Raw genomic sequence first — 17,445 nt, 5'->3', positions numbered from 1 at the left:
ATAACACAGGAGCAGATGCAGAAGAAAGATGATAGGAGCGCTCATTACCTTGCTAATGTGGAACTCCAGCCTTCTCATGTATCTTTCGACCGCTTTGATTTGCTGAAGGAAAGGAAGAGGCAGAGGGTGAGGCACATTTAAATAAATCAGTAAGACACCGCCATGCTAGCTCTGCTAGTCCCCGTGAATCTGAGAAACTCCTCCTTAAAACACACGGGGTTTCGTTGCCCATGAATCTGGAATTAGCTGTCCCACCTTACTACCATTAATCTGCTGCTGAAAATGGAGCTCACTGACGTCTGCACCTAATATATTTTTTACAAAGAAGAGTTTTTCTTTGATGGGATTTCCCTAGATTTTTGAAATCTTAAAAAAGGAAAAAAAAAAAAAAATCAGAGCTTTTGTAGCTCAAAGTCTAGTGTCCTGGTTTTCACTGGGATAGAGTTAATTTTCTTTCTAGTATTTAGTTAACACATGAGTTTTACCTTTTTTTTCCCAATTCTCTCCCCTATCCCACTGGGTGAGGGGGAAGTGAGCGAGTGGCTGCGTGGTGCTTAGTTGCTGGCTGGGGTTAAACCACGACATATAGTATTTTCAGTACTTTGAAAATTGATTGGGGTTTGCATTTCAAAAATCCATTCTCTTCCTCAGCAAACTGTTTTTGACAGCAAAACTAAGCTTGGCATTCTGACTGAAAAAAAGCCAGACTGGTTCAGGAAACATTTTTGAAAGCTTTCCTTTTGTTGCACTCAAATTTTCCTGCGGGGAAAAATATTTTCAATTTTTCCTTCCCCAGAACTGGCGGGAGCAGGGATGAGCCGGGGCTTGACCCGGCTCCCACAGCCACCCGTGGCAGGGCAAAGTTGCACAAGGCGATGGATTTAATGGCTGGCAGCTGATGGAAATAGGAGGTCTCACTCCTCCACCTCCCTCCTTCCCTGGCAGGGGTCTGCCTCCTTCCCTGTGCCTGTCCTGGAACCAGTTTAACTCGACAGACCCCGGGAAAGGGCTGATGGGGTAAGTTTGATGCCGGGTTAGCGAGCATAGCCGGCTGGCGGAGGTGCCCGGCAAGTACCAGAGCCCTTGGGAAGAAGAAGGGAGCGGGATTTCTTCCTTCGCAAATGCAAATTGTCAGGTAACTTCTCCCTCGGTGGTGTTGGCCTGGGTAGTAGACCTGTCCGTGAGAGGCTTCCCGCGCCAGCTACGTACACTGTACGGATACTAACGCGTCCTCGCAAAACCAGCGTCAAAGGGAGTAACGTACCTTATCTAAGTCGTACAGGACTCCCTGCAACAGAAAACATGAAACCGTGATTAATTTTGCAACAGAACAGCACCCTGAGAAAGCAATGTTTGTCAGTCAATAGAAATCACAAACAAGACCAGGGCTGGAAGGGAAGAAGAGCATCGATGCAAACTCCCGATATCCCGCTCCCACCCCCTGGCTGCTCCAGCACCTCGAGAAGGTTCCTGTGCCTCCGCACGATGAAAAAGCGTGACACGTACCAGGCGTGAGTTTCTTTTCATGTCTTTTAACTGAGTGGTCAACTTATCCAGCTCTGTCTGGTGAACTTCCAGATACTCGCTGTAAACACAAACCAGAGAAGGGATGCATGAGCTCTGCAGCACACATCAAGCTGGCTGCTGACCATCCTGAAAGAAAATCTGCCCAATAAATGGCTTTCCTCACTGGATGCGTTTTCAGACAAAAAAACTCATTTATGCTGATCTGTCCTAAAAGCAGCTCCCTGCTGCCTGTTTGGGAATAAATAGGAGCCACTTATTTAGCTGTGTGTAAGAGCTCGGTGTTCTCCTTACGCTGAACAACCAGTTTCAAGTAAGCTAATCTGCTGCTTAATTTAGGGGCTGGTGCCTTCCAATTGCTGCTCTTGTATCTGGCTGGTAAAAGCCCCGTTATCGTCTGGGATGTTATCTTAAGGGCAATACAACCTCTGATAGGGATCTAGGAAATTTGGAGGAAAAAAATGTTGAAATCCCAGCTTTTGGGAGCTTTCCCAGCAATTGGAGTGGAAGTGGGATTCTGCCCTGTTTCCCATACAAGTATTTCAGATCCTAAGTCTTACAATCCAGACTCCAAGAGGTATATTTTCCTCTCCTATGATTAAGGATCCCTGTTCCTGTGATATGTTTCTCTAGGCTCTAAAATGTCACAGAAAGCTTCAATCAGCAAGCAGAATAAAGGCTCTTACTCCAGGCCATGCTTCAGGGCTCGGTAGACCTCTTCCATCCTTTTAGGCTGGGGCTCTTTGGGAGTGGTGCTGTTCTTATGGCCCAAATTATGCATTTTCTTCACCTTTGCTTGGGGCTTCTTGAGTGCAGAGGAATTTTCAATAAAGGAGTTACACCTGCAAAATGAACATTAAAGAGGAGGAAACCCTTATAAATCATAATGATCTCAAAGGAGCGTAGCTTGAAGAAATCTTCTGATATTATCTCTGCTAGCAGAAACGAATCTGCTTCTGTGCCTGCCAGTTAAAGGACTGCATTTGTTTACAGGTTAAGAGGTCTGAGCAGCCTGGGACATGCGCTGTCAGCTTTTGATGTGCCAGTTGCCTTGCCGAGATATGAATGCTGGTCTGGAAACACCAGGCTGAGCCTGAGGCTCATCAGACATCATCAGACATTTCTCTGTCTTATACCATGCCTGTCCTGCCTCACGTTGCTCAGCCACAGCCACAAAAGGGCTGAGCTACATCCAGGTCCTAAAACCAAAGGGGAGCCCAGATAATCTCAGGTGTAAAGCCTGGGGGCTCCTAAGGGAGATTGGGGCTTGGTTAAGAGCGTGCCTGGAGGACAGCATCACGCTGCTGGTCTGGAGCGTGGACCATAGGTAGCTCTCCCATATGGCAAAGGGAGGACAGTTGTGCTGCATATAGGTGCCTCTGGTCACTCTGCTGGGGGTAGGTCAGCATCTACCCACCATCCTTGACTCGAGCCGTCAATGGGAAGTGACCCTTTGCCTGCCGTTCCTCCTCAATTGCTAACTGGTGGTTGGGCGCTCGGAGACTTTACACAAGTTAAAATTAAGTGTAAAGTACCCTCTGGGGGCATCGGGGACTGGATGACTTGGTAAGCGCTTGGATGACTTGGATCACTCAAAGTCCTGTCTAGCTAAAGGGCGGTGCAAGAAAAGGGTCTGCAGCCAAGCTTTGCCCTCTTTCCAGCAGGACATGAAGGCAACCCCGCAGAGGAAACAGAGTTCTTTTGAATTCATAGCAGCGTGGCAATGAGAAAACCGTCTCTTAGGTAGCGACGGTCTTAAATCGGGGGCGGTGGGAAGTGCATCGTGTTCCTGCACATTTCGCATGTTGAAAAGATCACTGTGCAAGTGAGTAAATTAAAATGATTCTCCGAAACTCTCTCACAGTGCTGAGACATGTGAGGAAGCCCCGCGTTAATGGGGGAGAGGCAAACAGGCACGTGGTAGCTAAGGCAGAGGGTAACAGCCTAGTTAGACAAACAATACGTAGAGAGATTTTAGCCCAGAAGGCTTTCTTTGGCAAGTCAGAGAGAAGGCAGTCCTCCTCCACTTCTTTTCCACCTTCACCCCCCAAACCCCAAGGGCTCCCTAGGGCCTGATTTGGAAATTCCCCTTAGAGAGCACAGCACTTGCCTGGAGCGTCTCTCCTGAAGCCCGCTGAAGCCAGCGAAGGACTGGCTTCTAATAATCCCATTAGGACCTCCTGGAGAGAAGGAATGTGATCCTATTGACATGATTTCGGGAAGCCTGGAAGATATTCCTGAAAAACAACAGAAAGCAGGTCAGCGACGATGGAGGGTGAGAGGCAGGCGGTGAGGCCGGGACTGCCTGGTGTCCATCGGTCACGGTAAGGGGCAACTGAACCCCACGAGGGGCCACGAGCCAGGGCACGAATCTGTTGGCATTGCCAAATCGTCCTGCCTCAAAACCAAAATGGTCCTATTTTCACTTCTGACTTATGGCCCATGCTGTACTGAAAATGGGCCAGAGGCACAAAGAGGGTCTGGATGTGGGACTAGAAAGCAGATGCTTCAGCGTGATAATCCCAACGCCATCCCCAATTTCTTCCATGCCTGGCATGCTTCTCCCCCAGCCCTGGTGTCCCCATCTGCTACGTCAGGGTGTCCTGGAGATTATTTTGGGAGCGTGCAGAGCTCTTAAGGGGCTCTCGCCATCACCGTGAAGTGTTATTACATACATTAAAGCAAAAAAACCCCAGGGTTCTTTTAGCATGAATCAAGTCCTGCAGCTCCCCTTTGATCCTTGCTCCTTTTCCCCGTGGCTGTTCCCGCCCGACTGCTGAGAAGGAAGACGCGGTGGGTGTACGCGCAGCCACGGCGTGCTGTGATGAGAGATGGATGCTCTCCGCCACGACCAGAGGCAAGTACACAAGCTCCAGGCACCGTATGCTCTGCGTTTCATGCGTTCAAGGGAGCTCAGCACCCCGGGAGAAAACGCTTGCTCTATGTGTGCTCGTTTCCAACGCCCAGCTCGGCATCTGCACCAAACTAAAGTGGTTTCAATCCACCCGTAAAGAAATAGCAAACAAGTGCCGTGGTTCACGATAGCTCCATCATCAGCTTGCTGCTGCCACAAGGGGAGAGAGAGACATCTCCCTCTTCCTTTCCTCCTTGCTCCACCGTTTTCCATGTCCCGGCCCCGGCGCTCGCTGCCCTCGGCAGACAACAAAGCAGACTTTTACGCTGCCTTAGTTTTGTGCTGCTCTGGTGAGACGAATGGCCTCACCGAGCCGTCTGAGGAGCGTCACGGCCAGCTGAGGCCAGGCAGCAGAGCAGGGAGCGTGTGGGGAAGGGGGATGCTGGAGAAGAGGGAATTGGTCCTCAGGTGCTGCCAGGGACCAGCTCCTCTGTCCCGCAGGATCCATCCTCTCACTGCCTCCTCCTTTCCCAGGGTACCAGCACGGCTGCTAACGCCGTTCCACTGTGAAACGGATTGAGAAACTAGGCCAGCTTAAAAATAACCTGACAAAAACCAAAAATAACCTGACAAAAACAAAAAAAAGAGATTTTTTAAATTTTTTTTTTTTTTTCATTTATTTTAAAAGTTGGAGCCGGCATGCCCCACACCCCCAGTCCATTTCACTCCAACAGCTGGGCGAGGGGCGAGTTTGGTGCAGAGGCAGGACGGCACGGCAAGGGCTGGAGCTGCCTGCAGGCAATGGAGCTGATGCTCTGCGAAACCACGACCTACGGGGCTGAGGGGGTGACCGAGTTCACACCACCCTCTCATCCCCACACACCAGCAAGGATCACGAGCATCCAAAAAAGCAGCCACTTGTGAAGGCCAGAGATTTGCAACATAAGCCTTCGCAGCCGAACGTACTTATTAAAGATAAGCACCAGAGCTACGTGGTGCCTGCACGGCAAACACTCACTGGAGAAAGCAAATACATGAGGAAACGTTGCGCGCCGTCCAGTTATCTTTAATTTGTAGTGCTAAGCTGGCCAAATACTCTTTGAGGTGGCAGTAGGCGCCGTGGCGAGCTACTGCTTCTCTGTGGAGAGGACCGCATTGCCCCAGGAGCTGCTTTGTCAGGAATGTTTCTGCAAGAGCTCTGCCAGAAATACTTCTTCCAGTCCCAGCGCTGCCAGCGCTACTGGTAACGTCGAGTTTTCTCTATTGCACAACCAAAAATCTGTACGCTTTGGAAGCAAGGGTTGCCCCCTGTGACTTGACGGCCCTCAGAGATACCACCTGGGCTGCACTTAGGGCAAGTTTTCTCCTCCACTGCGGTCAGCAGATAACGCTGCTCCACCATTTGCGTCCCCGGCTGAGCCCGGACGCAGCGTTGAGCCAGTTTAACCACAGCGAGGATAAACCCTTGGGATAGAGAAGTCGGTTTCGGGCAGACCAGGGCCGTAAGCACCCACCCTGGGCAGAAACCCATGGCCAGGAGAGATGGAAGAAAGGGAAGGAGTAGGAGTAGTTGGGTCTTGGGAGCAGCTGCTCCTCGTAGGCTCAGGAGAAACCACAGTGAGCACAACCTTCGGCTTACTCATACAGGGATAAACATGCTCCAGCCACGGCCGGAGATACTTGAGTCTGTGGTCAATGAGAGCCCAAATTTGGCCCTACGCTCACCTCTGGCTCCTTAAGGCTCTCAGCACACCTCTGCAGGGCTGAGCTCTGCTCCGGCTTGCTGACACCCCAGCACTTGGCAAAAGCCACTTTGCAGCTTTCAAGGTCAAACCTCGCATCCCTGTAGACGGTACAGCGTCTACCCGCGCCAGCTGACATCCAACAGCTCAAACCCCACCGAGAACCAGCTCCCGAGAGACAAAGCTGAAACCACCCGATCACAGTACTCTGGGGGTCTGCGCAGCAAGTTCCCTTTGGTTTTGCAAATAACCTTAAGAGGGTTAGGCTGCATGATCTATGCTTCTATTTGTGTACAAGGATTTGCATTAAAAGTTGGGTCCAGAGTGCCAAAGAGCAGAAAAATCCCTCGCAAGTGTTCAGCACTTGCATTGCTTGACAGGATGATTAACACAGCCCCCGACAGCATCTGGAGACCTCTGAGGGTAGAAGCTAAACAACACTGACAGTCAGAGGTGATTTAACTGCATAAACATCAGCCATTCCTCAAAAAATAACAGGAATAAAACCAAACTTGAAGTTGGATGCTAATCATGACCACGTTGGCTATAAAAATATAATTACTTTAGATTCAAAACTCTTGTCAAAATGCTAACATCTTCCACATGATGAATATCTTCTGTATTAATGTGAATGAAAGATGAATGGGTTTCGCTCTGAACAAAATCTTTGTGTCCATGTGTGACCGTATCCAGATACACTGGAAGCGTTTCGGTTTTCTTTTCCTTTGGGGAAACTTAAAAAATTAATAATTTTGGAAAAATTTTGCTCAAGCACTCGGATGGCTTTGCAATGCTTTAGTAGCTAAGACTTTCCTCAAGATACCAGAAGGAAGTGTGGAAGAAGTGCAATTGAAATGCAAATTGAAGACCTGCCTGGAGCTACTTTTGCTTTGCTTTTGCTTAAAATGGTCAGAACTCAGTGCCCAGATAGGCTTGTGCTCTCTCTCTATATTATATATAATCTTGGTGATTAATGTAGGTTTAATTTCTGTACAGAAGAAAACTGTGACAAAAGGAGGTAACAGAGTCAGAACTGATGAAATCTCCCAGTTCTGTTCAGTTACTTTTCAGTTTGTCAGGTTAGAGGTTGACTCTATTTTACAAACACAATCTGTTTTTAAGATTTAAACTTATATTGCTGACATCTTAGATACTTCCAACCGACCTCACAAAATCGCACTGACTCTGCCTAGCAGCAGCAGTCCCTTAGCCTAGATTCACATAGACAGTGGCTGCATATGGGCACCACGTCGATAGATTATTTATGATACCTACATCTAGCAAAGACACTTTCAGTGATGAGTATTTGTCACATTGTTGTAATATACTTTGTAGAGAAGGATTATATTTTCATGCCTCTTAAACCACTCACAGGCCTCTGTGCTGCCAGCTAAATAAACCTACCTCTGAATTTAATAACACAGTTGTACTCTGATTATACTCATAGATGTAGTCACCAGTATAATTTCAGTAAGGCTCAGCCCACAAGGACTTACCCAGATCTCTGGCTGACCTTACCGGTATCCCTACAGATGAACACTACTAGGGGGATTTTGGTGCTAGTCCAATGTAGGGATCAAGTTTCTAAGTCTGCATTTAGTAGTTAGGTGATATAATGCTACTGTCTCCTAGATACAGTATACATTTTGCTCTCAATATAAAGCATATTGCACATTTAAAATGGTATTAAATGCTTTTGAGATTCAAGAGATCCACCTCAGCAGCGGATGCAATGAGTATGCTTACATTTTTAAATCTATATAGCTAATGAACCAGTGATGTTTCATTTTAAAAAGTCACCAGTCTGCTTACTGCTAATATAAGCATGCACTGTGTAGGAGCATAATTAATATAATTAGTACTGCCCGTGCTAAGTGCACGGCAGTTGAACAATGAGCCCATCAGTGAGTCAAGGGATAAGGTGAAATCCTATCAGTACTCTTTCTCTGCCCTATCCGCTAATAGCTTGCAGCAGGGAATGGCATATAATTGACGATGTCTCTGTCCCCGGGGAAATAAAAGTCCCCTCTCCCAGCTCTCCTTTCAGTCTGGAAACAGGGAAACAGCTGAGCCTGAGCTAATGAGAGGGGAAGGGACCACTGAGGCCATCACTTCCACAGGGCTGCCCTCTCTTCATCACCCTCAGCACGGACCTCCACCGCCCGTAATGCTGAAATATTTGATAAACAGCGCGGACTTCGATCCAAGCTAAGAGCGGGGAAGTTCAGTCACAAACACATTTGCTAAACCTAGACTGACTTTCACACAGTCCCTTTTTGTTCGCTTCTTCCCCGTGACCAACCCGGAGATGGCATTTTTTGTTCACCACATTGACGAGGGGAAGTTGGTTTTGCTACTCGTGTGCTCGCAGCCATGTAAAGCTGCAACAAATACCCGAGTGGTGATGGTGCCCTTGATTCCTCCTGTTCTCCCTTGGCAGCAGCTACGGTTACGGCTCTGGGTCTAGGGTTTGCTGTAGGGTGTCAGACAGCTGTCTGCAGCTGAGAGTTTGTGGAATAGAGGCTTCGAGGATACTTTGGGGTTATGTATAAGCCTTGATTAAATGGGAATGTGGGGTTGGACTCAATGACCGAAAGGACCCTTGATAATCCTGTTCCTATCTTATTTTCTTGTGCGACGCGTGTTTCAAGGCCTATTCTGGATCTAAGGAGCTGCAATCCCTACAGTGAGATGGTTTGTATGTTGTTCCTTCTGCTGATATGTGGTCTGTAGGCTGCCCGTTAAAAAATTGGCGGTAATTATTTAAGTTAAAGTAAGCTGAAGGGGTCCACTAAACTGATGCAACTGGATGGCTGCGGAAGTCAACTGACTCTGTTTTGCATGCCAGGAACATTTCTTACCTGCAAACCTGGGGTATGTCTAACAAATGAACGGGTATCTTCTTGAATAATGAAAGAAAAGAATATGTTCCTCTCTCATCTATGTCAAGGTCTGTGTTCTGCTTATCAGACTAGCTTACAAACATAAAAACTTTTAATTGCAATAAGATCACATTTAGAAGTGTGCATCTCCAAAAGAATAAATCCAATAAGGGAAGAAACTGATTATACCCTAGAAGCCATGTCCTCCTCCCAGCCAATTCTTCCTGCTTTGCATTCCTAAACCCAAAGAGCACAATTCAGTTCTAAACTTACTCAGGCTCAGTTCAATGCTGAGCTCATTCAGTACACCTTCGGCTGGTGCTGCTTGCTTTTGTAGCCTAAAGTCTAGCCATTTTTAGTATTTATTTTCCAACTTCTTCCTTCTGACTTAATTGAATCACCCTGGCAATATGAGACCAGCATGGCCAGTAGCCCAAATAAGCACCTGGAATTTATGGTTTCCATGTTCCCTAGACTCCTAGTAGGCACAGAAGTATGCATCTTGGATGAGAACATAGACATTCTTGTGGATGATTTTTTAATATAAAAATTTGACAATAATATATGGGTAAGAGCGCTCAGGAGCATTATAAAAACTTTCACAAGAAATTTAATTCTTGCACAAGAGCCTTTACACTTTTAGGACAAAAACTTTTAGGCATTAGCGCACAGGCTCCTAATTCCTGGATGTGTCAGGAACATTTCTGTGGGATGGGATCTCCTGGAAGCACCCTTAGAAGGGTGTCTTCTGTTGGTCATTAGATTACCTGCATTGCAACCTTCATGGCATATTTTATGCTCCCAGTGATTGGGCTGCTCCTCCCTTGTGCAGGGTAGCGTTTGCCAGGGTTGTACAGACATGTGAGCTCCATCTGAAGAACTATTCTTGGTTGCCAGAACAAAATCACGTGCATTCGTTCCATCAAAGTCCAAGGCTATGAGATATTCCTAAATAGTAGCATATGGCTATACTGACAAGCACACTTCCCAAGCCTACATCAGCCGGTGAAAGGCCAGCAGATCTGTGAGCTTCAAACGTTAATTTTAGCTTACAGAAAAAGAGCCACATGGGCTTTCCAGCATGGCTGCGGAGAGTGGCGTCGCAGAGAGGGAGCTATAGCCGAGATGGCTCCCTCTCCTTCCAATGGGACATCTGGGAGCACCAGGGTCACGCTCAGGTGGGCATCAAAGCCGTCGGTAGCCACCTATTCCTGCCCCAGCGCAAGGAAGCAAACTTCTGCCCCATCTCTTGCAGCACCAAGAATCTTAGTTTAACCCACCGCAGCTCGTCCTGCCCTCGCTGGCAGCCTGAGCTGGGTCTCTGCCCCCACCGTGGACATCCAAGCCTGGCCACTGACTATCCAGCAGGATCTCTCTGAAGGCTCGTGCTCGCTTTTCACCGATAGCTTTTCACCTGCGTCAGTGACGCCCGCAGTGATTCTTTCTTTTATTAGTTGTCTTTCGATACCTTCAGTTTGGGCGGATTCAGTTTTTACAGTGCACGAAGAAGTGTTTATGCAGCTCGTGCATCTTTTACAGCTCTACTTAAGCCCATAGCTGGGAGCTTTACTTTGTCATGCAGAAATCCCTGCGAGTGAGCACAAGGTGCCGTTACCTGTTTCTAATAAACGAAAACGTTAGCTTTGGGTATTTCGGTACCAAATTTTAGCTTTTGTTTCATATAATATTTTTCCCAAGACTTGATACTAATAGCAAGACTTGTACTTTATGGTCTCATTTCCTTAAGAACATTTTTTATGTTGTATGTAAGGACATTTTCAACTCAAATGCTACAGTATTTGCTAGCTCATCACTAGACACCCTGAGCAGAAACACAAATTGTCTACCATCTGGAATAGCTCATGCTGTTTGTTCTGCTCCTCCTACCCAAACTGGATGAAGTACATAAACCAAAAAGCAATAGTAATAGTAAGAAAAAAGCTAACAATCCAGGTCAATAGCAAAATGGTAAAGTATATATGGCTGTAAATGTATAGGACCTGATACCTGATGCTCCCACCGCAATATAGCTCCACAAATTCTGTAAGCATTAGTCGTTTTTCACACCAGTCTAGGTGCCAAAGTCGGCGTGGGGACTTTTAACTTCATCTTTTACTTTTACCGTAAAACATGCCTTTGGCTCTAACTCTCATCACTTCACTAGCGCAGAAATAATGACTGGCTGTGGCTAAGGTAAAAGCAGCACCTCCCTTCTGTCTTGTAGCACGATTAGCTTTCTTCCTGCCCTTTTCGTAGCTGCTTTTCCACCAGAGCTGTCGGTACATGCCTCGTTTCCCCCACCGGAGAGCCACAAACTGCCCTTTCCTCTGCTTAACCTCCCCTTAGAGAAACACCTACAGCACCGCTCCTTACCCTTGGCGTAGCATGTGCCGAAAACACAAGGCGAGGGAAATGCAAATGAGTTATTTCACCGTAATAAACCCAAGGAAAATAAATTTGATCCTAAATGGCTCCCGCCCATGACAGATGGGTCCATGGTAGCTGACCTCCTTTTTTTTTCAGTTCCAACATTTGTTTCGCGCTGGCAGCTGGAGCGACCGTGCACACGAGCCCATGCGGTGCCCTCCCTAATGCCGTTCCCTTACAGCGCTAGAAACACAGAGCAATTATATTCAGCTGGCATTAGCGTCGATAAGCGATATTTGGTCTGTAACAGTACATATGAGTGTGGCTGAGGGATCAGAATCCGGCCGTCTAATTAGATTTGATGTTCATTCATTTCAAACCCACCCCGGTATGCAGAATTATCTTTGATTAGAAGTCAGCTCCAATTCTACTCATCATTGATTATTCTTTATGTCAATTAAAGATTTAATTAAAAACAAAGCCCCCCTGCTGTTCAAGTACCAGCAAATAATCTAAAGAAAAAGCATTTCTGAAAATCAACTGAAAATTATCTTCTCGTGCTTTAAACCCACCTCGCACCAAATCCGTAACAGAGGTTCAGCGTGAGTGACCTGTCTGTGTAATGAATCACGCTGTCATTTCGGCAGCGCTACGCGATAGTAAAGGTGGAAGGCTTTGTCCTGCTCTGTCATCTAGCCCTATTTTAGGAGATAAACTACAAAGAGGTATCTTGTGAGAAGCAGTTAGACTAGCAGGATGGAAAACAGGCTGTGGGAATTACTCTAGCAACAGCCTGGGTACTTCTCTACCTCTTTTGGCATATGCCACTGAACACTGCCCCACTGACGACACGCATTGGGTGGAATTTTAATTTCCGAGGTCATAAAAAGCAATCAACCTATTCTGCACTTTTGCAAGCATTAGCAGTGGGGGAGGCCTGGGAAACCACGAGTGGTGCTGGCGGTCTCCCGTGTCCCTTACTGACCGACATTTGGACGAGCCCAGGAGTAAGATCTGAGAACAAGTGGGTAAAAGTCAGCCCTGATGTCAATACATGCCACTCTGGTGGGAGACTTTTGGCAAAATCCGTGATGACTGTGAGCAGTGACCTAAATTTGTGTGTCAAGTGTAAGCAGCAGAGTGGCTTCGCTTTCTCAGACTGTGTAAGCAATGAACATAAAAACCTTCTCGCTGGCAGGAGAGAAAAGCAATGACCCAGCAGTGTTTAATATAAAATCACCCTTAAGAGCGCTGCTTTCTTTTAATACTTTGCACCAGTACTTCTGCTGTTTACAACCCTCATTTAATGCAGATGGCAGCAGCACGGGCAAGGACAGCAAGCCGAGACTACTACGTCTTTGCTTCTGCAGGAAAGTAAAGGCATCAAGTAAACACATGTAGGATGGTTTAGGTAACCAGTGGGCTACTCTAGAAATTGGTTGTTTTGCTTCGGCCAAGACAGACAAACACTGGCTGTACTCGGTATCCACTCCAGGTACGCCCTAATATAAGCATAAGTGAGCTAAATTAAACAAATAGGACAGGCATTTCATCCCTGAAAGGAAAGTAAAACATCATTGTTGTCAAATCCTTTCAGTCGCTAATGAGATACAAACGCTTTGCTTCTCCTCTTTAAATACGTGGGATTAGGGTGACTTAAAATGCCTTGGATGTTTATATGATCGTTCTACTTCAAGGGGCGACTTAATGGCACATCGCTCACTAAAATGTTGTTGAAGATGCATCGCTCTATGTTTTAGGACAGAACATCTTTAAAGCTGGACGTTCTTGTCCCAGATACGAGTATTGCACCAACAGATTTATTTAATCTTTTTGACACCTCACAAGTGTGGCCATTTCAAGAGCATTGCCATAAAAGTCCTGCGTTAACTTCATTTATATTTGGCTATAGCATGTGTCTGAAGCTTTCTTCCAGCACATCAAGTGGTTGAACACTGTCCATGCACAACCAAGAGAGGCTGTCTCTTGGCTTCAGTTCATTTAAATTAAAAACTTGAATCTTGTGCTAGAGAAGATCTTATGTATATGACCTCTAAAACTTTTATTTAAAATGAATGGCAGAGGTTATTATTCTTCTGGCTAAAACCTTTTCAATTTTAAAAACTCTCAAAGGTATAAGAGACAACAGTGCACATCTAATACCACCAATAGCCTAAACTTCCCCCAGACCACCGCCATCTTCTCTAGTCAGGATCATTAATGGAGCTGTAAAAAGTAACTGGAAGAGATTTGATGCAGAATAAAGGGGTAAGGGGGCTCTGTGCTAGGTAAAGAGTCCCTGTTGGAAAAGCTTGTGTTAAAGGTGCTGGTACTGGAGAAGAGATCTGATGCCCAACGGGACACAGCTAAGCAAAACCAGGAACCTCATTGCTATGTGCAGACAGCCGGAGGGACAGGTCTGTGCCCCCACGGTACTGTTTTACATGGAATAGTCACAGCCCACCAGCGCAAAAAGCAGGACAGCTTCGTAGATACACAAGTGTTTACAGAAACAGCTTGAAAAACTACATAGAATTTTATGGAGAACTGCTGTCCTTGCCACTGCTTTCTGAAACCACGTTTCATTTCAGTAGCTATCAGGTTTCTCACTATAGAAAAGCTGTTCCCTCTTGAACCTGCAAGGGCTTTCTGCTCCTTGGGGCAAAGGAGGTTACACTGTTTGAGTGATCACTGGCACAGATTTGGCTTGGGCCGGTTAGCACTCCCCTACACAATTACCAGGCATGGTTCGGGAAGCCGTGTGGGCCAAGGACCATTCCCAAAGCAGTCTTCAGGTGCTTCCCTCTTTTGGAGGACAGGGGAGTTCAACACCACGGATATAGGCTGGTCTGTTCCTGTTACCATTAGCACCTAAGAACAAACCCAAATGCCCGTAGTTTACTGTCACGGACAGAGCCAATGCTAACCTGATGAAAACCTTAAATATACGGTAAGTAGATCTAGTCAGGTTAAATTGGTAAATTTAATCTGTAGTGAACATTTAAAAAAGAAATCTTGATTTTAAAACATCATACGCTCCAGCCGTGCTATAGGATTAGTTACCATTCGAGTCTTTTAGACACAGAGATATTACAGATAAACTGAGCGTGGATTAAACAGATCTGACAGCGTTTATTGTCGCTGAACTACAAGGTAATTATCTTGCGTAACTTTTCATTGCACAAATTAAGGCAGCACGCATCTCAGCACAGCCCTGCTTTTCCACAGTCTGCCATTTAAAGGAAAAACCCACCAGGGCCATCGCAGGCTAATGACAAGCTTATAGGAGTGACCCCACAGCTTGTCCTCCGGTGGCCTCCCACTCTTTTCTCCTTTCTTTCTCTGTTGAGATTTCTGCATTTTCCAATTCATATCGTAGTAATGGACCACCATTCTGGTATAGGAAAAGGAGGATATAACGGTTTTATATGATGATGGAAAACTATTTTCTCCTTTTGCCAATGGAAGCCATTGCCTTCCTCATCTGGTGGCAGCACGACATGCCCACAAGAAATACAGTGGCTGGAGAAATCACACAAACAGCGTTTGGTTTATGCTCACATAGGAGCTGTTCCGCTGGACCCACCGGTGCCGCCTTCTCTACGAGGAAGAAGGAGGATTATTTTCTTTTTTAAGGGTAGAGCCAGGAAAGAATGGGGGAAAAGCAACCTCTTGCTGGATAACTGCAGATGAAAAGCCATCTAACCTTCAGGGAGCTTCTGCTGTCAGCGTAGGGCATGGAAATCAAGTATGTTGCAAGCACGTCCAGTCCAGCATCTGCATGCATGGAAACAAGGCTTTGTGGTCCAGCTGCCATCTGGGGAAATGATGGCAACGTCTCCCTCTGATTTCAAAGAAAGCAAAACCTTGGTATATGCAGGCAGAATTTTAAGCTGATTATTCTCCAGCCTCAGTTGAAGTCTTAGCATTTTTAATAAGGCTTCGGTTTGGTTTTGTGTAGCACAGATGACTTAGTGAGCGCTTCCAGCTCTTGGCTTTATTAATCTGAACATCTAATAAACTAAACATTCATCTCTGTTTACTTTAGCAGATGTCTATTCTTATTCATAAGATTTTGTGTATACCTAAGTAGATGCGGCCTGCAAGTGTTACACTGGATTCAGGAAAAAGCCTCATGGTTCAAAGAGCACCTCACAGCCAATTGCTTCCTATCCCACAATCATCTCTAGCCAAAAACCCAAGTCCTTCTTTGAACTAACAAAACAGTATTTTGCGGATGTACTGAACAAGACAAGGAAAGTGCAGTCAGTCATGCAAGACTTGACACATTATACACTTAATTGAGCAGTGGCATTTTTTCAACAGCATCATCACCCACTGATGTGCCTGTATGGTTGGGAAAGTGCACAGGGATAGCTCTTGCTACTATGATCCAGCGATGCTTGCAAGGATGAGAAGAGAAAAAGGTGTCTCCATACCCGGGGAGACTCCCTGGCCAAAGACTACTTGTGGGGATGTTATTGCAGAAAGCTATAACATACGCCCCTACTTCTGTGCCACAATTAAAGTCTTAAAACCAAACATTTTTAAATTAAGTTCCAACAGAGGACATCAGGTTGCTTAATTACTGAAGAGGCACTTTCCCTCATGTTATACGATTAGAAAACACCCGTCAGACTTTGAATACAGAACTACATGAACTGCCCTACCTACCTGCCCACCCGTGGCAGTACCACGGACCAGCGCCACCATCTCAGCCCCAAGCACAAGCCCTGCTCCCCAAGACTTCCGAGGCATCTTCAAGGGGTTCGTTCACTACAAACCACGGGTTTTTTTCCCTCTGTTTTGCCTCAGTCTTCTGGCAGATGCAAGATAAATTCGACAAAGAAGACAGATGCCTCATTGAGGGACAAATCAAGCTGTTTTGGCTGCTCAGACAGTGGGATGGTAATTTGGGGAAAGAGAAAGGAAGCTGCGGTGCTCAACCTTGCCCCGTCTGTTGAAACATAAACCTCCTGCAGCTATTTGCAGGTGCTTATTTGCCTACCTCCAACAGATTTCACTGTAAATTAGTTCCTCCCTTTGGTCAGCTCGAATAGAAAGATTTAAATAGTAAGAGATAGGGTCTGTCTAGCTTGGTCTTTTGCAGAGGTGAAGGCACAAACTAAAACCAGAACCTCAGTGATGACTAGATAGGTTTTCTCTGCTGCAACTGCTTTTTGGAGTCGATGGGTGGCTTGAAGTTTTCCTGTGGGTGACGTTTTCAGGACAAACTCAAGCCTGACAAATCTCTGGGTGGTGCAGCTAAATGGGTTTTCTGGATTTAAAAAAAAAAAAAAAGCGGTTTCTTGCAGAAGGGAGTATTTGAAAGAGATCTGGTGTCACTGAAGAGTTACCAGCAGCCTGCCTGACCTGGGAAGCTCTAGCTGCTGCAGCTAATCGGGCTGTTTGAGGGCCAAGAGAGAGGGCAGGCTGCGAGCAGTGGGACAGCAGTAATGAGGTGGCTGGCTCTGCCAGCCAAGGTCAGCTTACTGGAGGCATCAGAGACCGGAGAGCTTCTCATGCTTTAAAAGGGCTGGAAGATAAAATGTATTATTGTGACTACTTCATGTGTTGCACTGGTTCCAGGGAACTGTCAGCTTCAATTTGTTCCTCCCGTTGAAAAGAAGAAAGATGCTCGCATACTTCTGTGCTAATCCGTCGTTTCTTTTGTGCTGGTCGGGGAATAAAGATTACAGGATACCCTTGTAACATAAAAAACACAGCAGAAAAAGATAACTTTAGGAAAAAAAAACGAGTTAGTCCTTGCGTCATGCTTAGAGGACTCGCTTCTTATGGAGGTCACTGGGTGCAGAGCCTGGATGCAAAGACCAAGGCAAGGTCTGTGCTTGCGGCTGCCAAAAAGCAATTCAAGAGCACCAAGGAACCTGCTCTTCTTCACACCTTCCAGTGAGTGGGGCAGCGCGTACTGGGACCTGCTTTTGGATCACGGCTGGGATACAGCTGGTTCCTGGAGCCTCTCTGCTGCTCCCTAATTAACCTGGATGTCGTCGGGGCGGGGGGAATCCTCTTTCTTCCCAACAGCACCAGACCCAGCAGCAAAATACTTCAAAGC

At 46.4% G+C, this 17,445-nt stretch overlaps 1 protein-coding gene across 1 annotated transcript in view; it reads right to left on the bottom strand.

Annotated features, from left to right (window-relative positions):
• RIPOR2 (RHO family interacting cell polarization regulator 2) overlaps positions 1 to 17,445 on the bottom strand; it is a 69,348-nt gene that overhangs the window by 31,472 nt on the left and 20,431 nt on the right. The window contains exons 2-6 of the mRNA XM_075022849.1: positions 3,635 to 3,761; positions 2,211 to 2,366; positions 1,507 to 1,585; positions 1,265 to 1,288; positions 49 to 102 (exon numbers count right to left, since the gene is read on the bottom strand). Of these exons, the coding sequence (XP_074878950.1) occupies positions 49 to 102; positions 1,265 to 1,288; positions 1,507 to 1,585; positions 2,211 to 2,366; positions 3,635 to 3,761 (440 nt within the window). The remainder of the gene's footprint in view (positions 1 to 48; positions 103 to 1,264; positions 1,289 to 1,506; positions 1,586 to 2,210; positions 2,367 to 3,634; positions 3,762 to 17,445) is intronic.

The sequence above is a fragment of the Buteo buteo genome, chromosome 3, assembly GCF_964188355.1.
Source record: "Buteo buteo chromosome 3, bButBut1.hap1.1, whole genome shotgun sequence".
Taxonomy (NCBI): domain Eukaryota; kingdom Metazoa; phylum Chordata; class Aves; order Accipitriformes; family Accipitridae; genus Buteo; species Buteo buteo.
The sequence above is the reverse complement of the archived record's forward strand: the minus strand, read 5'-3'. Positions and strand labels throughout refer to the sequence as shown.